The sequence below is a fragment of the Gadus morhua genome, chromosome 11 (assembly GCF_902167405.1).
Source record: "Gadus morhua chromosome 11, gadMor3.0, whole genome shotgun sequence".
In the NCBI taxonomy this organism is placed as follows: Eukaryota; Metazoa; Chordata; class Actinopteri; order Gadiformes; family Gadidae; genus Gadus; species Gadus morhua.
In genome coordinates this window covers 29,902,938-29,914,708 of record NC_044058.1, presented here as the reverse complement: position 1 = coordinate 29,914,708, position 11,771 = coordinate 29,902,938, and the positions used below count along the sequence as shown (strand labels likewise).

The 11,771-nt window shown below is 49.8% G+C and overlaps 1 protein-coding gene across 5 annotated transcripts in view; it reads right to left on the bottom strand.

Annotated features, from left to right (window-relative positions):
- Positions 1–11,771, bottom strand: part of LOC115553379 (selenocysteine insertion sequence-binding protein 2) — a 14,817-nt gene extending 3,046 nt beyond the window's left edge. The window contains exons 1-16 of one of the 5 annotated variants that reach the window (XM_030369535.1): positions 10,909–11,299; positions 10,545–10,649; positions 10,137–10,374; positions 9,840–9,915; positions 8,762–9,135; positions 8,567–8,657; positions 7,760–7,801; positions 7,596–7,720; positions 6,963–7,082; positions 6,760–6,849; positions 5,259–5,391; positions 4,541–4,704; positions 4,021–4,273; positions 3,349–3,586; positions 2,174–2,394; positions 352–506 (exon numbers count right to left, since the gene is read on the bottom strand). In XM_030369535.1, the coding sequence (XP_030225395.1) occupies positions 352–506; positions 2,174–2,394; positions 3,349–3,586; positions 4,021–4,273; positions 4,541–4,704; positions 5,259–5,391; positions 6,760–6,849; positions 6,963–7,082; positions 7,596–7,720; positions 7,760–7,801; positions 8,567–8,657; positions 8,762–9,135; positions 9,840–9,915; positions 10,137–10,374; positions 10,545–10,618 (2,394 nt within the window). In that variant the 5' untranslated portion in view covers positions 10,619–10,649; positions 10,909–11,299. Of the gene's footprint in view, positions 1–351; positions 507–2,173; positions 2,395–3,348; positions 3,587–4,020; positions 4,274–4,540; positions 4,705–5,258; positions 5,392–6,759; positions 6,850–6,962; positions 7,083–7,595; positions 7,802–8,566; positions 8,658–8,761; positions 9,136–9,839; positions 9,916–10,136; positions 10,375–10,544; positions 10,650–10,908; positions 11,300–11,544 lie in introns of those variants that run through there. The other 4 variants (XM_030369536.1, XM_030369533.1, XM_030369532.1 and 1 more) reach the window with 4 other exon arrangements.

Here is an 11,771-nt window from a genome sequence, read left to right as displayed (position 1 = left end):
GGGACGGGTCTGGGTGGAGGCGGTCTGGGTGGAGGCGGTAGGGCGGGGTCTGGGTGGAGGCGGTAGGGAGGGGTCTGGGTGGAGGCGGTCTGGGTGGAGGCGGTAGGGAGGGGTCTGGGTGGAGGCGGTCTGGGTGGGGGCGGTAGGGCGGGGTCTGGGTGGAGGCGGTAGGGAGGGGTCTGGGTGGAGGCGGTCTGGGTGGAGGCGGTAGGGAGGGGTCTGGGTGGAGGCGGTAGGGAGGGGTCTGGGTGGAGGCGGTCTGGGTGGAGGCGGTAGGGACGGGTCTGGGTGGAGGCGGTCTGGGTGGAGGCGGTAGGGCGGGGTCTGGGTGGAGGCGGTAGGGGGTCTGACCTGCGCCCCGTCGTAGTTGAAGATGCCCACCAGGCTGACGGGCACGGCCTTGTTGACACAGCGGCCCAGGGCCTTCCTGGAGAGGGCGAACACGAAGGGCACGGCCCGCTGCCGGCACGTCTCTATGATGGTGTGGAGCGCCTCGTCCAGACCACCTGGACGGGGAGGAGCCAGCCGTTAGGGGAGGAGGAGCCACGCGTTAGAGGAGGAGCCAAGGGTTAGGAGAGGAGGAGCCATGGGTTAGAGGAGGAGCGAGGGGTTAGAGGAGGAGCGAGGGGTTAGGGGAGGAGGAGCCACACGTTAGGGGAGGAGGAGCCACGGGTTAGAGGAGGAGCCACGAGTTAGAGGAGGAGCCAACTGTTAGAGGAGGAGCCACGGGTTAGAGGGGGAGCAAGGGGTTAGAGGAGGAGCCAAGCGTTAGAGGAGGAGCCAAGCGTTAGAGGAGGAGCCAAGTGTTAGAGGAGGAGCCACGCGATAGAGGAGGAGCCACGCGATAGAGGAGGAGCTATCTGACTGTACAAACCTCCGGCATTATCCCACCCTATTATTTATACCATACTGTACTTATATTAGATTATATGACAATTAATCTTCAAACTGCACCGTAATGCCCTTTTGCACTTCTGTTTAGATGTACCATTACATTTCGTTGTCTCTGTATTCTGCACAATGACAATAAAGTTGTATCTGAATCTTTGCATAAAAGCGTTTGCTAAATGCCTCAAATGTAAATTGATATTAGGTATGTATTTGGTATACATTGTTTATATCTAAATTTTATATCCTTTAAATTTTTCTTTTGTATTCATGATCTTGATTTTCTACATTTAAATACCAAATCCCATTCCTTGGATGTGAAGTCTCTCACGGCAATTAAACTCAATGCCAAGTGCACTTACATCACTCTAATCATTCTCAACCCCCTCCTCTTTAACATCATCAATTAAACTCAATGCCAAGTGCACTTACATCACTATAATCACTCTCTTCATCAGCATCCCGCCCGCATTTAGCAGAAAGTGTGTTCTTGGTAACGAGCCGAAGCAGGGCTGACTGAGCAGTAGTCCATGAGTCACTTAACCTGGGAAGGCCCCAGATCCTCTAAGAATCAAACCAGCTACCAATACCAGTTCTAATGAGGCCTCTACCAGTAAACACTCAACCTCTCCCAGTAAACACTCAACCTCTCCCAGTAAACACTCAACCTCTCCCAGTAAACACTCAACCTCTCCCAGTAAACACTCAACCTCTCCCAGTAAACACTCAACCTCTCCCAGTAAACAATGGGGACACCAGAGGCGACAAACAGATTTCTCACCAAACTCATTGTTTGAATGATCTTTCTTCCATAAACGTATCAGCCGTTTGTCGACCCTATATTGTGTTGCATAGGCCGATGCTGATGAAATCGCCAGTGTCATTAAAAATTCATGTGACGTTTTTTCCAAACAAAACGTTTTGTCAAGCTTTATTTCCAAAATTGTTTCTAATGTTTATACAAAGGATAGTTAGGCCAGACAGAATCAAGTTGGCGAATATTAACCACAACTCTATAATAAGCATGTGGTCTCCATATCAAAGTTTGAGGCTTCCACCAGTGAATGATTGGATGCCTCAGAGCAACTCCGAACTCAACCTCCAGAAAACATCTGTTCACTCTGTATGAGCTGATAAGAACGCAGCTAAACATCGAAGTGGTCAGCCACGTATGGCTGTGTTAGCTGGAGATTTTTTGGGAAACACTCGTATTTTGGCTGCTGCAACTGAGCTGCAACCCACCCCAGGTTAATGGTAGACCAGAGCAGAACAGGGGGGGGCGTACCTTTGGACTGGCTCCTCTCACAGTTGGGCGAGATGACGACACACTTGACCTTGCCGAGCCGCAGGTGCTTGAGGACCTCGCGCAGACCCATGACCAGACGCTTCTTCATGCGCGCCTTCATGGGGTCCTTCTGGTAGAGCCGGTCCTGGAAACGCACCAGCTCGCGTAGCAGTGCACTCACACACTCATCCACCTCCTTACTCAGGACCTGGCTGCAGTAGCTGCACACACACACACACACACACACACACACACACACACACACACACACACACACACACACACACACACACACACACACACACACACACACACACACACACACACACACACACATTTAGCTAAGGGCTAAATGTGCACTTAGAAATAGTACTTAGCATTGTGCAGCGTCTTATCCTAGCTGTCTTGTTGTCTACAGGGACTGGGTTAACCTGTAACAGGTTCGAAGCTTACATGCCTTTACAAGACCTACATGATAAGCTGATAAGAGATCACACCGAAAAATGTACGTATAAACAAAACATCTTTGTCTCCAGATTTGCATACTACCTATGGTGGCTGAAACAGAGCATTTTTTTTTTCTTTTGGCTTCCTTCTTATGTAATCCCACCAACCGCAGAACTGTAACCAAATTTGGCATATACGACTCACCAGTGGCTGGTGTTTGAGTACCTTAGCGTAGTAGCAGGTGTCCATATGCAAATCGAAGTCACACACACACACAGACACACATTCAGCTAAGGGCTAAGCTCAACTTTTTCAGCTAAACGTCTGGTACCGCCGTCGCTAAGAGCAGGCAAAGGTGGATCCTCCTGCCGATGTCAGGACCGCAGAGACGCTCACCGGCTAACGCAAAAGACTGAAGACTCACTTGTTCAGAGGTCACCTAGACTCTGCATAGCCTCCCCCTTACCCCCTCTCTTACGCACTAGCCGTATGTTGTACGGCCTGGCACTTAGAAATAGTCCTTATCATAGTGTAGCGTCTTACCCCAGCTGTCTTGTTGTCTACAGGGAATGGGTTAACCTAGTGATGGTTAGTGCTTGGCACTTGGTTCTTTGAACATCCTTACTGTACCCACAGAGATACATTGTTGTTTCTCTTTCTTCTGATAAATGTACTTCTTCTAAGTTGCTTTGGATATAAGCGTCACACCAGGGAGATCCGGTTCTTACTCTCTGAACTTCCTGCTGTGGATTTTGGGCGGGTTGTGGGGGGTGGGGGGGGGGAGGGGCTCCACAGTGGCCGGCTCCTCTGGCTGTCCCTCAGGCTCCTCCTCCTCCTCCACCTCCTCCACCTCCTCCACCTCCTCCACCTCCTCCTCCTCCTCCTCCTCCTGCTGCTGCTCCTCCTCCTCTCGCTCTTCCTCAGCGTCTGAGTCGGCCAGGTGTCTCTGGTCCGCTGGCTCCTCCCCTGGCAGGGCAGTAAACAGGAAGCAGCATCACAAGAGCTAAGTAAGACAATAAGTAACAATATTAAGCAAGTAAGTAATTAAGTAAGTAACTAGTAAGCAACTAGTAAGTAACTGTTAGTAAGTAAGTAACTAAGTAAGTAACTAGTAAGTAACTTGTAAGTAACCAAGTAACTAAGCAAATTACTAATTAATCAAGTATGTAAGTAACTTACATACTTATTTAACAAAGTAAGTAACTAAGTAAGTTAATAAGTAACCAAGTTACATGTAAGTAACAAAGTAAGTAACTAAGTAAGTCCTTTAGACCGTGCAACCCCTCAGACGCCACGACGGTCCTCTGCTCTGAGCTTCTGGGGTCATGGGAGAGGATGAAGGGAACGCTGAACTGATGGTTCCCCAGAACCCAGAGCCGGGAGGGGAGTGGCTCACTAACCCGTGTCCCCGCTCAGGGCCTGCTCTCCGGCTGAGGGTTCATCCGGCCTGGGGTCCTGGTGGGGGTCCACAGCCCTGTCCTGGTCCGGCCTGGGGTCCTGGTGAGGGTCCACAGCCCTGTCCTGGTCCGGCCTGGGGTCCTGGTGGGGGTCCACAGCCCTGTCCTGGTCCGGTCTGGGGTCCTGGTTGGGGTCCACCACCCTCTCCTGGAGCAGCCGGTTCTGCTTCCTCTCCTCTCGCTCCTTTAGGATCACCTGGAGGAGCGGAAGAAACAGACGAGCGAACCGTGAACACTATTAACCTCAGTCAGTCAGCCAGCCAGCCATCCATTCAGTCAGTCAGTCAAACATCCATACATCCAGCCAGTCAGTCAAACATCCATCCAGTCAGTCAGTCAGTCAGTCAGTCAGTCAGTCAGTCAGTCAGTCAGTCAGTCAGTCATCCGTCCAGTCAGTCAGCCATCCATCCACCGATCCAGTCAGCCAGCCAGCCAGCCAGCCAGTGGTGAGGCTGGGGCTCACCCTCTTCAGCTGGGTGGGTTTCTTGGCCTTGGGCACCTCCCTCTGCTTGCCCTTCTTCACCACCACCGTCGAGTCGAGGGGGTTGTGCGCAAACTTGTCCTGCTGCCACGCCCCCTTCTTCTGGACCAATGGCTGCTTCAGACTCACGGGACAGGCTCCTCCCACTGCAGGCAGGGGTTGGACAGCACAGAGACAGGTCATTAAGGAGCAGGTAGGGGCTAGACAGTACAGAGACAGGTCATTAAGGAGCAGGTAGGGGTTAGACAGTACAGAGACAGGTCATTAAGGAGCAGGTAGGGGTTAGACAGTACAGAGACAGGTCATTAAGGAGCAGGTGGGGGTTAGACAGTACAGAGACAGGTTATTAAGGAGCAGGTAGGGGTTAGACAGTACAGAGACAGGTCACTAAGGAGCAGGTAGGGGTTAGACAGTACAGAGACAGGTCATTAAGGAGCAGGTAGGGGTTAGACAGTACAGAGACAGGTCATTAAGGAGCAGGTAGGGGTTAGACAGTACAGAGACAGGTCATTAAGGAGCAGGTAGGGGTTAGACAGTACAGAGACAGGTCATTAAGGAGCAGGTAGGGGTTAGACAGTACAGAGACAGGTCATTAAGGAGCGGGTAGGGGTTAGACAGTACGGAGACAGGTCATTAAGGAGCAGGTAGGGGTTAGACAGTACAGAGACAGGTCACGGGGACAGCTTTGGGGTGTGGTTACCTGACATGTAGAGAGGCTTGGCATCGTGTTTGGACTTCTGGGATTGCTGCTTCCTCTCCAGCACCTCCAGCATGGTGCCGATGTCCAGCTGCAGAGGAACCTTGCTCTTCTTCCCAGAGGCCTTCTCAGTTTTCTGGAGAACCAGAGGAAGTACACCGAGAACATCAGGGGGTGTACTATAGCATGGTACAGTAGTATAGTATGGTACAGTAGTATAGTACTATAGTATGGTACAGTAGTATAGTACTATAGTATGGTACAGTAGTATAGTGGTATAGTAGTATAGCATGGTACAGTATTATAGTATGGTACAGTAGTATAGTGGTACAGTAGTATAGTATGGTACAGTAGTATAGTGGTACAGTAGTATAGTATGGTACAGTAGTATAGTGGTACAGTATTATAGTATGGTACAGTAGTATAGTACTATAGTATGGTACAGTAGTATAGTGGTACAGTATTATAGTATGGTATAGTATTATAGTATGGTACAGTAGTATAGTGGTACAGTAGTATAGTATTATAGTATGGTACAGTAGTATAGTGGTACAGTAGTATAGTATGGTACAGTAGTATAGTATTATAGTATGGTACAGTAGTATAGTATGGTACAGTAGTATAGTATTATAGTATGGTACAGTAGTATAGTATTATAGTATGGTACAGTAGTATAGTATGGTACAGTAGTATAGTATTATAGTATGGTACAGTAGTATAGTGGTACAGTAGTATAGTATGGTACAGTAGTATAGTATTATAGTATGGTACAGTAGTATAGTATTATAGTATGGTACAGTAGTATAGTATGGTACAGTAGTATAGTATTATAGTATGGTACAGTAGTATAGTGGTACAGTAGTATAGTATGGTACAGTAGTATAGTATTATAGTATGGTACAGTAGTATAGTATGGTACAGTAGTATAGTAGTATAGTATGGTACAGTAGTATAGTAGTATAGCATGGTACAGTAGTATAGTATTATAGTATGGTACAGTAGTATAGTATGGTACAGCAGTATAGTATGGTACAGTAGTATAGCATGGTACAGTACTATAGTATGGTACAGTAGTATAGTATGATACAGTAGTATAGTATGGTACAGTAGTATAGCATGGTACAGTACTATAGTATGGTACAGTAGTACTGTGGTACAGTACGGTACAGTAGTATAGTCCTATAGTATGGTGCAGTAGTATAGTATGGTACAGTAGTACAGTAATATAGTATGATACAGTACTATAGTATGGTACAGTAGTATAGTCCTATAGTATGGTGCAGTAGTACAGTATGCTACAGTAGTATAGTCTGGTACAGTAGTACAGTATTATAGTATGGTACAGTAGTACAGTAGTACTATGGTACAGTAGTATAGTATGGTACAGTAGTACTGTGGTACAGTAGTATAGTAGTACTATGGTACAGTAGTACAGTAGTATAGTATGGTACAGTAGTACTGTGGTACAGTAGTACAGTAGTATAGTGTGGGAGTATCCTCTGACCTGAGTCCCCGGGGGGGCCGTGGTGCTGCTGGCCGTTGGTCTGGAGGCTCCAGCCGAGGGACGGCCCAGGTCTGGGAACTCCTCCTCGTCCTTCAGAACAAAGACACCCGTCAGCACCCGCACCCTCACCCCTGACCCCGCCCCCTAACCCCTGCCCTGACCCCGCCCCCTAACCCCGCCGGTGAACATGTGATCACTCAGACCTCAAACTTGGGCGGCTCCTGGAGGGGCGTCGGCTCCTCAGGCTCCTCCTCCGAGGTCCGGGGGGGCTTCTTCTTCCTCTTCCTCTTCTTCCTCTCCGACGAGCCGTCCTCCTGCTCCTCCTGGACGGATCAAACAGGAAGTGGGAATGGAACCGTACAGGAAGTGGGAATGGAACCGTACAGGAAGTGGGAATGGAACCGTACAGGAAGTGGGAATGGAACCGTACAGGAAGTGGGAATGGAACCGTACAGGAAGTGGGAATGGAACCGTACAGGAAGTGGGAATGGAACCGTACAGGAAGTGGGAATGTGGCAAAAAGCTCTGTGTCCAAAGAATTGATCCAGGATTTGATTTATTTAAATCAAAGCGAGGGGACTTTGGTACCAGGGAGTTGGTCGGGTTTACAACTGAATGTTACAGCGGCGATTATAAATGTATGAAAGTGCATTCACATTTCGAGCATCTAGCAGACGCTTTTATCCCAAGCGACGGACTGTAAGCACATTTGTCAGAAGTAAAAAGTAACCATCTTCATGTGATTCTGTGCTAGTGCTGAAACATTAACTTTGAGGTACTTTCCCCCAGATCCCCGACACATCACACGGTTCAACGAACAGGCCCTGGGTGGGTACCTGGGTGGGTACCTGGGCGGCAGTGAAGGGGTCCTCTCTCGGGGCGGGTTTCCTCGGAGGCTGGGAGGCCACATTGGCCCAGGAGGTGGAGGCAGAGGCCGGTCTCTCCAGGCCCCCCGAGGAGGTGGAGGCAGAGGCCGGTCTCTCCAGGCCCCCCGAGGAGGCCTTCACAGGGCCTGGTTTCACAGCATGGAGCCTTCCCCCGTCTACAGCAGCACAGTCACAGGAGTCAAGCACGTTCAACCTGACCCAAAACCAGTTCGGGTCTACTTCATCAATGGAACATTCAGGATGAGATGTTTCAGTGACTATCAGCCTGTGTTTCAGTGACTATCAGCCTGTTTCAGTGATGATGAGCCTGTGTTTCAGTGACCATCAGCCTGTGTTTCAGTGACCATCAGCCTGTGTTTCAGTGACCATCAGCCTGTGTTTCAGTGACCATCAGCCTGTGTTTCAGTGACCATCAGCCTGTGTTTCAGTGACCATCAGCCTGTGTTTCAGTGACCATCAGCCTGTGTTTCAGTGACCATCAGCCTGTGTTTCAGTGACCATCATCCTGTGTTTCAGTGACCATCAGCCTGTGTTTCAGTGACTATCAGCCTGTGTTTCAGTGACCATCAGCCTGTGTTTCAGTGACCATCATCCTGTGTTTCAGTGACCATCATCCTGTGTTTCAGTGACCATCAGCCTGTGTTTCAGTGACCATCAGCCTGTGTTTCAGTGACCATCAGCCTGTGTTTCAGTGACTATCAGCCTTTGTTTCAGTGACCATCAGCCTGTGTTTCAGTGACTATCAGCCTGTGTTTCAGTGACTATCAGCCTGTGTTTCAGTGACTATCAGCCTGTGTTTCAGTGACTATCAGCCTGTGTTTCAGTGACTATCAGCCTGTGTTTCAGTGACTATCCTCAGTCTTTGGGCCCCTGTGTTAATGCTGAGGGAAGGTACTAGACCCAAGGTACGAGGATCCTACCAGGGGAGCGAGACGCTGACACAGGTCTGACATCACGGGCGTGTCTGCGTGGGCCTGGACTTCCTGCCGGCCTCTCGTTAACGGACTGTGTCTACAAAGGAAACGACTCAAATTAGTTACTCATTCATAACAGATTACTCCATTCCATCCAATCAGTGACCAGTACAGCTTAGGTGAACCAATGGCAACCCCAACCTTGTTAGAAGACCCGGGACCCTGGGTGTGAGGCCCCTGGGTGTGAGGCCCCTGGGTGTGAGGCCCCTGGGTGTGGGGCCCCCGGGTGTGGGGACCCTGGGAGGGGGGCCCCTGGGAGGGGGGCCCCTGGGAGGGGGGCCCCTGGGAGGGGGGCCCCTGGGTGAGAGGCTTCTGGCCCCAGCTCGGGGCGGGCGGGGCAGAGGTTCCTGGCGTTGCGGCGGCCAGCTCAGGGAAATCGGCCATCTTGACCTCGAAGGTGACCCGGCTGGCGTGGGGCCGGCCCCCGTGGGGAGGGCCCCTGACGGGCGGCTCTGTGCGCGGAGGGCCCCCGTGGCTCCGTGCAGGGCCGGGGGCGGACCTGGGGCCCCTCGGAGCTGAGGAGGAACCACAAGCGGAGACGCTGCAGGGGGTCGTTTTGTAACACAGCACATTGAAGTTCTCTTTTGGTTCAATTTAACTTCAGGAAGAAATGCAGGTGGTGCTACAGGAAGAACAGGCTCCACCCGCTCACATCACCGCGCACCAAAGAGCTCTGCCTTCATCTCTTAAAGTCTTATCTTTATCAGTTATCTGGTAAAAAGATAAAGGAAGGCATTTGAAGCAAAGGGTTTCTCAGAGGACAGCCAAGGAGAAGGTCTCTTATCGGGGCTGTGGTTTGGCTCCACATTGAGTTGAAGGATTCACCCTTATTCCGGACTCTAAGACATAGATCTAACCATCTATAATACATAAAGTGTGTGTTGATCAGGCACCTGGTCCATAGAGCGTAGGACGTGGTGAACCCAAGGTATTCCCTTTAATAACTAACTAATAACAAATAACGACAACCAATAACTCCAGGAGTGGAACGCCACACCTCAAGGAAACACAGGCTGGTGGCATGAAGTCACCACATCAAGGAAGTCCTGCACCCAAAGAAAAGTACCTCTACCGTTATCCTACACGTGGGACACATGTCCTGTTCCATATCTAAATCCAAGTTTAGTCTGCAGTTCTTTCTATTATATTGATTATGCAGCGTGTATGAAGCCAGTGCGACCACGTCCTTAATGATGATAGAGTCGTCTGCATTGATCACCTCTTGCTGCTCCGTCCGGGGATCTCTGGCCAAACCTTCGGTCCTTAAACTGGGGTTCACTTGGGTGCCTCGTTCTCTGTGGACATGGAAACAGAAACCGATGTAAATGTCTTCATTCACATCTGACCTTCATGTTATATGTACAGTGTGTATGTATGTACGTATGTATTTATGTAGGTATGTATGTATGCACAAATATATATACATGCATACATACATACCCATACAGTATATATATATATATATATATATATATATATATATATATATATATATACACGAGGGTGAATGATGAACCTTGGTTTGTGGATCCCATCTAGACGAGGCGCTGTGCGGCAGGGGGCCTTCGTCGTTGGTCCGTCGGTCCCCAGTGTCGCCCGTCCGTCGGTCACGAGTCCATCTGTCAGCATCGTTCCTGTTCCGTCGGTCCCCAGGGTTGCTGGGCCCATTCCTGCCTGGCCTCCCTCCTCTCCCCTCAGTCCCTCCCTCAGTCCTGTCAGACTTCTGTCCCGGGCTCATAAACAACGGACTGGTCCTGAGTTTCAGAGGGACACAAAATTCAAACATCAAATCAAATTTTTTAATCTTAGAGAATGCTTTTCGTCCAAAACTACAACAACACAACGAGAAAAACAACTTGCACAGATTGCCTGAAGGGATATCAGTTTATTGTATTAAAAGGCAAAGACCATCAGGTCAGGGCACCTCGGATTGGTGACGTAGGGACTAGTGAGGGAGATGGGTGCTGCCCGGGTGTCGGTCCTCTCCCACGGCTCCATGCTCACTGTGTTGAGTAGACGGCTCACTATCCTGGAAGTACAACAGTAAGGTAAAGACAACAGAGGGGTCCTCCTTAACAGGGTTCCTTTGTAGCAGGGCTCCCTGCTGCGGGCTTTAGTGTCACTTTACTTTGGTTCACTGACCGCGGCGGGACCCGATCAGGATCATGTTATACTGAATCATACCGCGATCCTCTTGCAGTATCAACATCTAAACCCGAACGCCTGATTCCCCTCACAACCGATTCAGATGACAATAATATAACACTTTATAACAAATTCCATCTTACTTCGACAGCACGCCGGCTGGTGGTCAGTTGGCATTCATTTTGCAATCCGGAAAAGTGTCTAAGCGGGCAAATCTTGGCTGAACTAACACCTCAACTAGCCACAGTGCAGGGGAAGTTGGCTAACATTAGCATGTATCTTAAACAACAGCCGCTAGCTGTCAACATTAGCCTCCTGGTTCCATAGGTCACAGACGGGCTGGGAGAGGACCCTGGATCAGAGCGTTATCCCGTAATACCAGAACGCAATATCCTTTCTCTCACATCCTATGTGCTCTATGTGCCGGTCAACAATCCTCGGAGAGAGAATGGAGAACATGAAAAGAATAACAAAGACGACGACAAAGAGAACACATATAGAGTATTCCCTAAAATGTGCAAAGAAATATCGAAAACATGTAACGGAAAAGGGAAAGTAACCCTCCATCGGAAGTCCCGCCCTCTCTCTAGCCTTTAAACCCGTCTAACTGAAAGTCCCGCCCATCTCTCGCTGACTTTGATCACCCGCTCCAGGCGTACCTCAGTGAGAGGGGAACGCCTGGGAGAGACGCCTGGGAGAGACCCCAGGTCACAGACAGACTGGAGGTCTCTGTCCGTGGAACCACTCTCGATCGCTTTGATCGACACGAAGCAACCCACCTAGAAAGTGAGCCACTGTGTCCATCTTCAGCCCTTCAGAATGTCAGTTCTCTGTCTTTCTTCCTTGTCACTTCTTCAAACGCACTTATTCGGAGCATCGCGAGTGTTCCGCGGTTCCGCCGAGCAGGTGGAGCTACCTGTCGGATGGGTCTTCTGGACACAGGGTCCATCAGTACTAGCAGTAGAGCACTCTGGGTTGGAGCTCTACTAGCAGTGGGACATTTAGG